This window comes from Sphaerodactylus townsendi, linkage group LG12 (genome assembly GCF_021028975.2).
Source record: "Sphaerodactylus townsendi isolate TG3544 linkage group LG12, MPM_Stown_v2.3, whole genome shotgun sequence".
In the NCBI taxonomy this organism is placed as follows: Eukaryota; Metazoa; Chordata; class Lepidosauria; order Squamata; family Sphaerodactylidae; genus Sphaerodactylus; species Sphaerodactylus townsendi.
Genome location: NC_059436.1, coordinates 36,848,539 through 36,860,949, shown reverse-complemented (window position 1 = coordinate 36,860,949; position 12,411 = coordinate 36,848,539). Strand labels below are relative to the sequence as shown.

The 12,411-nt window shown below is 45.3% G+C and overlaps 1 protein-coding gene across 1 annotated transcript in view; it reads left to right on the top strand.

Moving 5' to 3' along the window:
• The window catches only part of MAPKAP1 (MAPK associated protein 1), a 179,138-nt gene that overhangs the window by 149,354 nt on the left and 17,373 nt on the right, over positions 1-12,411 (top strand). The window contains 1 exon segment of the mRNA XM_048513260.1: positions 1,773-1,910. Coding sequence (XP_048369217.1) covers positions 1,773-1,910 — 138 coding nt within the window.

The window sequence follows — 12,411 nt, the reverse complement described above, 5'->3', positions numbered from 1 at the left end:
GGCTTGTTCCAGAAGGACCCACTGCAGAATTTTCAATGCAGAGTAATATTCAGACTTTGTGAAAAGGCAGGGATACATTTCTGAGAAAGAGAGAGATGGGGACCTTACAGAAATCTTTTGTTATCTAGCAAGAGTCATCCGCACACCCTTGCCCGTATGAAAGGGCACTGTGGGCTACTTGCTGTATCTTCCCCACATGCAACACAGACTCCGACAGATAGATTTATTGTTACTGTTGTTGTTATCATTATTACATTTATATTTCTATTCTGGAGTATTAAAAGTGCTTCACATGCATTGTCTTAATACAGTAGTTGCTCAGATTAGGGACATGAAAGTGCCTGTGTTGTAATACTTTCCCCCGCTGCAGATGAAATGACACTTCCACATGAACTTGTGGCTGAAATGAGGGTTGAACCCAGGGCTGTAATCATGTAGATGTGGGGAACTGCCCTTGCCTGGAGTGTCAGTAAACATCAGAGCTTGAAACTAGCAAAGTAGGTTTGTGGAAGCCAAGTGTACCTCCTACTCTTTGCACAATGAATGTCTACATCAGTGGTGGCGAACCCATGGCACATGTGCCAGAGGTGGCACTCAGAGCCCTTTCTGTGGGACACGCACACAGAGTTCGTCATGTGGGGGGAGCGGAAAATCACACACACACACACATATCTAGGCTGGCCTTGCTTCTGAGTAAACCTTCCTAGGGTCGTGATTCACCCATTCGAAGCGTTGCACAGTTGCTTCACCAAGCTCACCGCCCGGAGCCCTTCGGGGATCGGGCGGTATACAAATTAAATAAATAATAATAATAATAATTACTCCCGAGTAACGCACGGCTCGGAGCAAACCATTTTTTCTAAACTAAAACTTCAGTATTCAGGTTAAATTGCCATGTTGGCACTTTGCGATAAATAAGTGGGTTTTGGGTTGCAATTTGGGCACTTGGTCTCGAAAAGGTTCGCCATCACTGGTCTACATGCTTGAAGTTCTGGTCAAGAACAGGCACTTTGAGTCTAAAGAATCCATAAAAGTTTATTTAATCAGAGAGTATCAATTAACTTCCAGCTCCTGTAGATGTAGTATATTTATGTTAATTTATCTTATTTTGCCCGAAAACTATGGGGCTATAACCTGTGGTTTTCAAACAGCATTCCAGAGAATTTTGGAATTGTTTACAGGGGCACCTCAGATAAGGTCAAGTCGTCCATGTTTCTCCATACCATAATGCTGAATGTGTGCTCTCAGTGCATTTGGGTTTATTTATCCCAAATACCTGACCCTGTTAACAAGTACACACTGTAGGAAATGCCCCAGAATCCTCGGCAATACACAGGGTTTCGGCAGTAGAGATGCAGGGGCTGGTTGTTTACAAGCACCATTTTAACAACGAAGTGGTGCGAACCGGCTGAATCCCACCACTGCCAAAAAGTTCTCTTTTCTGTTTTGCATGATTGTGGGAGAAGCTGGAATGCTGAAGCTCCTCCCCAGCTATTTGAAGACATATTCAACTTCCTGCCCCCAGTGCTTATGAGAGTTCAGGCATGCCTGGAAACCAAAGGTGTCTCTTGGGAGTCCAAAGCTTTCCTTGTTTGGTGTCATTCTACTTTTGCTCTGCTGAGGCTTCTTTCAGCAAATGTGAAAATTTCTGCTAGTCTTTAGTATTTCTGTGGATGGGGCACCTCCCACGTAGGAAATTAGGTATGGGAGCATTTTAATTTCCTTACTGAATGGTTTTAGTAGCAGGACTGTTTTTGTTGTTCACTGCTCAGGTATCTCAGGGGACAAAGTGGAGGTGGATCCTGTGACAAATCAGAAAGCCAGTACCAAGTTCTGGATTAAGCAGAAGCCAATTTCCATTGACTCAGAACTTCTCTGTACCTGTGACCTTGCAGAAGAAAAAAGCCCAAGTAAGTTTTTTAAAAATTATTATTTCTGTTTTCTTCTTCTTGTTACCACCTCTCAGTATTTCCATTTAATGGGTGGACTTTCGCTGTCCTCAAATTACTACTCATTCTTGTCAAAATTTTCCTAACAACTGCCTGCCCTGATAACTGATCTTCCAGTAGATGCAAAACACCATTTCAAAAGCCAGAACTTTGAACAAATGTCGGCAGCTGCTGCCTTAATTTTGGCTACTAAGTTGGGTTGTCCCTGGTTAGTACTTGGATGGGAGGCAACCAGGGAAGTCCAGCGTTGTTATGCAGGGGCAGGCAATGACAAACTGTCTTGCCTTGAAATTCCTGCCCAGTTGTCATAAATCTAGTTGCAAGTTGATGGCACTTTCTACCACTACGAGAGCACCGTTTACGTCACAGCAGAAAAGTTGCTTACAATTGGCAGGAGGTCTTTTGGTTTCGGACCACTTATTTCTAAGGTGAAGAAATGGCACTCAGTCATTCTCCCCACTTCATGACCATATTTTGTAGTACCTTTGCTGGCAGCAGTTTAAATTGGGGCTGAAAAAACCATACAAGCAAGCAGACTTTCAGTTCACATCCACAGTTCCAAAATAGACAGTCCCAAAAGAACCAGCCAACTAACAAACAGATATTCAGAGAGGATGTACTTGGGTAAAATGCTGCCCAACTGTGAGGAACAGGACAGGCAAGAAGAGAAAAAATCCAGTCGGGATCTTGCTGTCAGAGTCCAGCTTAATCTTTTCCAAGTGCAAATTTTAGCTTGTGAGCTGAAATTTAAATGACTAAATGGAGTGAGGGCAGTTGATGTCTGCAGGAGATATAAAGACCTGCGATCTCATAAGGTCAAGCAGATTTTGGCCATTAGTACTTCTAAATAATATTAATCTTGTTCGCAAACTCTGTGCCCTGGGGATGATCTATATTGATTTTCATGCTTTATAGATCAGCACAATCTTGTTAGTAGCCATTTACCTGGTCACTTGGGGTGACTGAAAAAAATCACCTATGGCCAATCACACTGGGAAGCTATTTGAAAGGTGAAGGTGTTTTATTTGTTTGTTTTCTATGACTGTGATAGTCACCCAAGGTAAGCATTTATTGTGGGGCGAATAACTAGTCATCTGCAGTAGGGAGCAAGCAAACTTATTCTCGTAGGGACATAATAGGAGACAAGCAAGAGAAAGAGAGAGAACTTTAAAACATTTCCCTTTTAAGTAAATATCCAAGGTGACATCCTTTCATATAAAAGGCTAGCCATGGCGGCGACAACTCACTTCCAGCCAATTGCCACGCACGACTCACTTCCAGCCAGTCACCATGCATGCACAGCTTGAGGCAGGGCTTACACAGAACTGTAAAAAAAAACACAAACAAAACAACAGAATGTGGTGGTCACTCTCTCAAATGCTCACCCATCTCTCTCGCTGCATCTGCAGCTGCCTGAGGAGGAGTAGGCGCAGACATCAGCCACTCCCTGTGGGAGTGTCATGACTGTTGGCAGCTACAACTGCGCCATTAACTGTTGTGTGGCGATACAGGCATCCAGGAAGAGGAGCAGACGTCCAGGAACTGGAGGAGAAAGAGGAGGGAGCTGGTGACAAAGTGGCAGGGGGAGGAGTGGCAGAAGGAGTTGCCTGCCCCCCCCCCCCTTGGTGGATGCTATTAACACTTGCATTCCAATGCAGGCATTCGGGAAAAGGTGGAGGGTGAGAAGGGAGCTGGTGGGATGAAAGGCAGGAGGGGTTGGCCCCCTTAGTGGGGGCGGTTAACCCTTCAACAGTTTTCTAGAGCCCATTGTATTTGTTCATAGAACAGGCTTTACTGCTAGTGTATTCTAAAAGATAAGTCAAACATTTAAATAAAACCTAAAGCAACAATTAAAGTGAAACCCAGAAAGCAGTTGTTCAGTCCTGGTTGCACCCCTACCAAAACTACAAATCAACAGAAACCTTAATAGATATAAAGTAAGTTTTAATCTAGTTCTGCAAGTGAAGGTTCTAAGTCATCACCCCCTTACACTGGTGTTCAGGGTGAGCAGCATCTCAACAGAAAAAGCCCTGTGGCTGGATAGATTCCCAAAACGTTTAGGGAGAGGGGGTGGGGGGAAGAGTAGCTAAGAAGAAAATGTTTTGGATGTATATGTTCCCAAAACAGTTTACTGTGTGAGGCTGTCTTATACTTACCATGGTCGGTATAGTGTACTGTGACTGGCAGTGGCTCTCCAGGGCCCTAATAACACCAACAGAGTTTTACTTATGGACTGAGGCTCTCTCAGCTTCCCTTTCCCTCTACAACCTTTTGTGTATCCCAAAAAGCCAGTCCTGAGGATCAGGGGGACCCTCAGAAACTATGTAGGAAGGGATGTAAGAGGCTTCAGTTCAGAGACACCACTGTTCTCTGATGAGTGCCTGCTGCTCAAAAAAATAGATTGTTGGATTCCAGCCAGTACTTTGATTTCCTAGAGTGTATCCTGAGATGAATGGCTTACCCTGTAATTGTTACACATTTAAACAATACAGTTACCCAGGAGCCGAAGATTTTCACACCCAGGCACTTTCTTCTGCACACTCCTAGATTTTGCTTTCCAAATTTTCCGAGCTTTTAGAAGCTTTCGGGAAACCAGCGCTCTCTGGCTCCTGCTTGGGTTGTCTTTGTAAACCAGAATTTCCCTAAAAGCTAAACCTAAACAGTCCCTGTGGCCTATAATTATTCAGCATCGAGCCAACCCTGCTTCTGTATCCAAACCTTTTTGTTTCATGCTTCCACTTGAAATGTCACAGGAGTCTCTGAGGACCCTGAGCTGAGCGTGTGGGTTGCATTCGGCTTGAAGGGAAGTTTGTTCTTAACTACATTGGGCATCATCTCCATTCAGCAGGGCAAAGATCATACTTTCCCAATTCCTCCTGGAATTTAAGTCAAGAATCCTTGCTTAGAAGAATGGTGGCTTGATGTGGGGAGAGGGGTGGGGGTGGGAGGTTGTCCTGCTACAAAGTAGAGGTTGCTCGGTGCCATTTTAGTCTCTCTTCAATTATGTTCTGAAGTCAAATGCAATGTTTTTTATTTGTTCTCTGCTTGCCCTGATTCATTGGCATTGTCCCGCAGAGCCTTGTAAGGGGTTCTGGGTGGAAAACACCATGGCCAGGCATTCCAGGGCTTTCTTGGATCCATCACTTTTGAATTTTTTTTTAAAGAAGGGAAGGGAAGCTTCTTTGGGTAGCATAAAGGAATGAAGCTCTCTTTCATAGCCCGAGTTTTGCCTGTGATTTTATCAGCAAAGTGATATATGTTTGTAGCAGAGTTTACATCAAAAAATTATTCTTGGGGCTTCCTTGAATGAATTACAGCAAAGGGAGCGAGGCTGAGGGGAGATAAGGGTTTTTGAGTTCTGCAATATATTTTGTTTCCGTGTTTTTATCTCTGGTAACACAACCATCCTCCATCTAGTCCTTCTGAGGTGTGCTGGAACATGTCATAAACGGATGGTTATGCGGTTCCACCCATGCGAAGACATTGTTGCTCTTTTGTTAACTACTCCCTTGCCCTTTTACACATGCTAGTTGCAAGGGAATGGCCTTCAAATTGGTCACTGTGAATGTAATGAAGATTCTGTAGTTGCTGTTGGGCCGTCAGAGGCGTACAGCCTATAGGGACAAGGGGTCACCCATGTCCCCAGGCACACGCCTTTTGGTCACGTGGGAAACACGCCCCCTTGTGACCAAAAGGCATGCGCCCCTGCCACCAAGCCGTGCCCCACCCCCCCTGGTTCCCTGCAGGCGGCTCAGGAGCTGTCAATGTTTTCCTCTCTGATTGGAAAGAGCTCTCCCTGTGTCTCAGGTGTAGAGGTTCTTCTCCAACCTTGCTGCTCAGCTGGAGGTATCATGAAATGAAGCTAGGATCTTCAGTAAGCAAAATATAAGCATGGCCACTACGCTTTTAGCAACTGCTCTTTTGGAAACCGTGCAACTTCATGGACCCAAATATGGAGGCACTCCTTTTTCTACCCTTCCCTCCCATTATAAGTTTCCCCTTCCTCAAAGCAGAAAAGGCGCCTCTGAATTCCAGTCTCTTCTCTTGCCCTGCTATGTTTTCCTGAAACTGCAGACCATTCCTGGTTTCCCAGACCCTTCAGGCATGCTACCTGTTCTTCTCTGTTCTCCTGTTCCTGAAAACTGGAAGTTTGTCCTGGAAACAAACCTTATTCTGCCTCCCTGACCAACAGAAGTCAGATGATTTATTCTAATCCAGTCGAGAGACCCTCCCCCCAACCCCTCCAATCCATATCTGACATTTTGTCGTTCTGCCGTGGATGAGGTCAAACTGTACAACACGAAGGCCTTGCTATGCCCTACCCATCTCTGCAAATGTCCTGTTTTCAGGCTGTTTTGAATATTCCGTCAGTACTCAGTTCAAAGTGCATCTTGCTTTGTTTTCATAAGTCGACTGAACTTCAAAATGGTTTCCATTCCAACTCAGTCCATTGTTGTCACTTCCGTTCCTGCTAGGCTTTCTCTGTTTGGGAACGGTTGAAAATTGTTTGTGCCCCCATTTGCCAGGCTGGCTCAGGTTCTGAATTTTTATTTGCCAAATAAATCCAGCTTTGCGAACTCAGATATGGGGAAAGGCACTAATGGCCTCCCTAGTAAACTCCCAGGCACCATTAGAATCCTGCAGACACTGTATTTATAAAGTGCTTGTTTAAATCAGCCGCCATCTGATTATCACAAAAGATCTGGCAGTTTTGAATCTTGAAAGGAAGCATCCCGTCGTTAAGACGCAAGATTTAAACCTTAATAAAGGAGCTGCCATTTTTATTGCAAAAAAAGGAGCCCTGTATCTCAATTAAGTGTACATAATATAAAGTCTTAAGGAAGCAACATAATAAGCTTAATGCGATTACGTTCTCAGGCAATAGTGTAATTTAAAGGAAATCTGATTCTCTTAATGTCTCTTTACATTGTTTGAAGAAGGAGAAGGGTCAGACTTCAGTTCCTCAAGCCATGCCCTTTTCAGAAAGATTGCCCCATGGATAGGCCATGAACAGTGATGTGTGTAGTATCATTGTGCTGGTCTGGTACTCCCAACCTTTCAGTGAAACCCCATCTATAGGGATGAAATGTTGTCAAGTTTCACCAACGGCTCAATGACAGAGCTTATGCCCTCCATGAAGAAAGCCACAGGTTCAGTCAAGGTAAAGGATCCTCCAATGTTGGAAAGACTATTCTCAGTCTGAGATGTTGCCACTCAGATTAAACAGTACTAAATTAGATAAATCAATGGCCTGGCTCTGTATAAAGCAGTTTTTTGTGTTCAGACTGTGCTCTCTGGGTCTAGTAGACCTTTAGGGAACAGCAGTGGCGTAGAGGTTAAAAGCTGGTGCACTCTAATCTGGAGAACTGGGTTTGACTCCCCGCTCTGCCACTTGAGCTGTGGAGGCTTATCTGGGGAACTAGATTAGCCTGTGCACTCCAACACACGCCAGCTGGGTGACCTTGGTTGAGTCACAGCTCTTCGGAGCTCTCTCAGCCCCACCCATCACACAGGGTGTTTGTCGTAGGGGAGGGAGGAGATTGTAAACCCCTTTGAGTCTCCTTACAGGAGAGAAAGGGGAGTATAAATCCAAACACCACCTCCTCCTCCTCCTTCTCTTTCTTCTTCTTCTAGACGTTGATGGAACAAATGTTCCATTGGCAGTGTTTCCTGTGCTGTACATGAGCCACACTGTGGTTCTTGCTTTGATAGTTTTTCAGTCATTTGTTTGCATACTCCAAACTCCACCTCTCATTTATATGATCAAAACATTAGTACCTGTTTTTTTACTTTAAGAAGGAGAATCCCCAGGCAGCTGACAGCAAAGCTTAAAATGATAAAACCTTCTAAAATCATGAAGCTCTAAGCAATTACAAGGCCAGTGGGGAAAAAATGATATCCGTTCAAACCCTGAAATAGCCACTGGACAAGTAACTGAGCTCCTAGAGGTAAAACGCCATTGTTCGACCATTGGAGGCACACAAAGGAAGATTTCAGAAGATTCCTAAGCTCTGTGAGAAACAATCCTTAAGGTCTTGTGGAGCCTTACAAGGTGGGAGCTACTCTTCCTCTTTGGTTTCTCACTGCCCCTTCCCCTCAAATTCCTGGCATCTCAGCCATTTTTTCTGCTTTCCCCTCCCCATCGAACTTCTTGAGTGACTCTGAGCTCTTGCTCCCTGCTACACCTCGGGATCATTCCCCAGAAAACAAACCTAGCTGTATATCTGGAATAACTAGTTGATTACAAGAATAGATGGGTCATAACCAGAGCGAGATGCTTTCTCAATATTCCACACAACGAACGTCGCTGTCGGTACTGTCCCTATACATCGGACTCAATCTCTCATATTTTGCTGTATTGTTCAAAGTATAACAACTTTAGAATTGACTTGTGGGCACTGTTACCGACAGGATTCACTCTATTCTCCAATAAAAGGAAAATGTTTAAGCTCCTCCTGAACAATTCCAGTGTAGAAATTTTGGAAGCAGTTGTCATAAAAATATGACAACTGCTTCCAAAATTTCTACATGTTTTACAATGTTTTACAATGTAACAATGAGTGATTTTTTTAATGTATCTGGAAATGTTTGACATTTTCTTGATTATATGCCTAATAAAGGTTCTGGACTGGACTGGACTCATGAGAGGCTTCTAGTTGGAGACTGTGCCAAGAGCCAAGCTTGGCAGGAGAGGGTGACCTCTCTTCACCATTTTCTTCCTTTCTGCCTCTCCATACGAGTTGGCACTCCTATTTGTTTCCAAACATGACTTTCTGAACAAAACTACATTCACCACGCCAAGGAAAAACCATCCTTTTTATACATTTTTTTTTTAAGTCTACCGTTGCCAGTGAGTAGCTTTGATTCTCAGGCGGGTCAAACAAAGGCCGCCTTTCTCTATGGGTTCCCGCACACATTGGCGACTCCAGGTAGTAATTTAATTGCTCGTGGTGCGGCTCGTGGTTTTAAGATTTCCTTGAGATTCCCATTCCATTGTTGTGCTGGGGCTTAACAGAATGTTAACCTGGTAATAGGCACAGGGCCTCCCCATTATGTGTCTTGCTATCGAGCGGTTCTGCATGGCTAGTTAAGGAAGATGGCAAGAAGATTAATGAAAGCTGCCTAATACAGAAGGGGGCAGGTACCTTTCGCAAGACTTTCAGCGAGGGTGTATTAGAGTTGAACCAGAGCCGTCGCCCCCCCCCCTTTCCTTTATCCTGCAACCTTTGAACCTGCCTCACTGTCGAGACCTGCCAAGAGACCCGACCGTTTTGATTGATGTCGCTACACGAGTCAGTCTTTCCCAGCGCGTTCCACATCTGCACGAAAATAGCTTTTCCAGCAGAATTCAGACTGGCTGGTAAGCGTTAGCCAAATTAACAACCCCAAATGCCTTCCCTACACACACACTTTTTTTTAACATTGCAAACAAAGCCAAAGTTACCTGATATTTTTATTTTGTGCTGGGGTCTTTCACACCATCGTATGTAGTAGGAATCAAGTGGAGTTGTGTTTGGATTAGGTGGGGTGTTATTGGAATGCAACCTTCAAAGTCTACGGAATGCATAAAGTAGTCTGCTCAGCTAATGGCTTCGTCACACAATTATGTTTGGTACAAATGGAACATGCAGGCTTTGGAAGCTGCATGTATGAAACAGGTGCAGTCATTGGGCAGTCCAAGTTTGCTGTAGCTTGCTGGGCAAACAGAGGCTTGTGAAGATGTTTGTGGCCCCACTAAAGGGTGAGCCCTAGATGCATCTTCTTGTTAGTGTGTTCCCAGTACTGTGTTTTCTTCCTCCACGGATAATCTTTTTGTTCAAGTCATGTCAGAAAGCCTCTTGCGCTCCAATCCTAGGAAATGGTTCAGTGTGCCATCTGGGAAATCTTCATCCTTTAAGAGGCGAGACCTTGCTTTCTGTGATAGACTGCAACTTTGCCAAGGGCAGGATTCAGATGACCTGGAGGCCCCCATTGGACCAGTCCACATGGCACTTTAACCAAATGCACTTTAACCCTCCCTCCCCTCCCTTGCATGCCACCCCTCTCTTCCCTTCCTCTCCCTCCCCTAGGGTGGGTGGGCCATGTCCAGATGCCGGGCTCCCTCCCCTTCCCTCCCTTGCATGCCATCCCTCACTCACTCCCCTCCCTTGCATGCCACCCCTCCCTTCCCTTCCCCTCCCTCCACTTGCTCTCCCCATAACAGAAGTCCACAGCCTTCAACACCCAGCATTGCTATTGTCTTCTGCTCCTACTGATCTCCGTGGTTGTGGAGAGATGACAATCCAGATGTGGGGTAATCCAGATTTGGAATTTGCATGGCAATAGATGCCACAGGCACACTTTTAAGCAGCTCCCATGTGGCTTCTCATGATCTGAACTCACCCCAACACAGTAACAATCTTTTAAAGAACCTCTTTGTCCGTTAATTGGATTAGAATAAGACTGTGGGCTGAAAAATGTAGGATATGGGTAAATAAAATACTGAGAGAGGTACTTTCCACACCTCAAAGGACCTAAAGCAATGATGGCGAACCTATGGCACGGGTGCCAGAGGTGGCACTCAGAGCCCTCTCTGTGGGTATGTGCAAACAGAGTGCTCCCCCACCCACATCTAGGCTGGCCTGGGCCGCTGAGCTCGATTATTAGCATTAAACCTAAGACTTAGTTTTGGGGAAGTAGTGTAGGTAACCCTGTTAAGCACTGTTAAACTAAAGCGTGATCCTTTACCTGGGAGTAAGCTCGGTTGCTGGCAATGGGGCTTGCTTCTGAGTAAACCCTCCTAGGGTCGTGATTCACCCACTGGAAGAGTTGCACGGTTGCTTCAAAGCAAAGCCATCAAGTACCACCAAGCTTACTCCTGAGTAATGCATGCCTCGGGCCAACCATTTTTTCTAAACAAAAACCTCAGTATTCAGGTTAAATTGCCGTGTTGGCACTTTGCGATAAATAAGTGGGTTTTGGGTTGCAATTTGAGCACTCGGTCTCGAAAAGGTTCGCCATCGCTGACCTAAAGCAACTTATTATGTTGTTGATGCTCTCTGTTTATGTTCAGAAACCCTGTTTTCAAATGTTTCAAGACCCTCTCCAAGCATGGAGAGGCTCTATCATTTCTCCACGCCCCCCGCCGAGGAAAATCCTGTGATCTCTGTTGAATGCATCCATTCCAGAAGGGCCTTTTCTCGCAAAATTGCTGTGGAGAACCATCAGGAAGTTAGTGTTGCCTCATCCTCTTTAACTAATATGTTTTGTAGCCCTATTAAAAGGGGGTCTTCATCTATCCTGTCAAAGTCAGCCTGCCGGGTCTGTTCTCTCCCCCCCCCCAGTTTAATTACACTATCCAATTAAAACTCCTTTGCTGCACTCGGATTTGCCTCTCCTTGGGCTTGAGTGGATGTGACATTTACAAGCCTCGCCTCTCAAGCAGACAATGGTGTGATTGATGAGGTGCAGACGCAATGAAGGAGCCCGATTGCAACTATGGAAAGGCTGCTTAGTGGAATTTGATTTATTTATCATCTCTTCCCAAACAAGGGGACTTGGGGGGGGGGGGGGCTTGCAGAGGGACGAGGGTAGCTTGGAAAGGGATACCAGCCAACGAGTGTCTGGATAGCGAATGACTCCGCCTCCACATCCGTATCTCTAGCACAGAAAGCTTTTTGTTCAGATTCTGGCTCTTTGATACCCTTTCACAGTTCTTGGTGGCGTTCGCCTGTGGTTGGTGGTAGAGCCAAAAGGATTTCAGGTAGATCTCAGAGGAGGCAGTACTGAGCTAGATGGACCAGTCACCTGGCTCAATATTTATTGAATTAACTCTTTCTATGGTGCCATTAGGTAGCTGTATTGTATGGTTGGGGCCGTAGCACAGTGGTGGAGCATTTGCTTTGCACACAGAAAAATCCCAGGTTCAGTCTCTGGCCTCTTCAGTTAACCATCCCAGATAGTTGACTTTAAGAAAGTCCTTCTCTGAGACACTGTAGAGCATTGGTGTCAAACTCGCGGTCCTCCAGATGTTATGGACTATAGTTCCCATCATCCCATCAGATGTTATGGACTATAGTTCCCATCATTCCCGGCAACATGCTGGCAGGGGATAAGGAAACTGTAGTCCATAACATCTGGAGGACCAAGAGTTTGACACCTGTGCTGTAGAATGTCTGCCAGTCAGAGAGGACAGTGTTGAACAAGATAATCTGTTTCGTCTGATTCTGTATGTAGGAGTGGGGAGGCATACCATTTGATTATCGCCATTGGCTCAAAAGCCTTAAACAGCCAACCTGCCTCATGGGGTGTCATTCCAATGGAAGAGGTGGAAACCATGTAAAATCACCATGAATTCCCCGGAGGAAGGGCAGGGTAAAATAGATACCGAGCGGCGTAATCCAGAGCCCTGGGCGGCCAGGGATGGTGCTGCTGCTACACTGCTGCCTCCAGAGTGCTTTCTCCCAGTGTGGAGAGGGAGAAA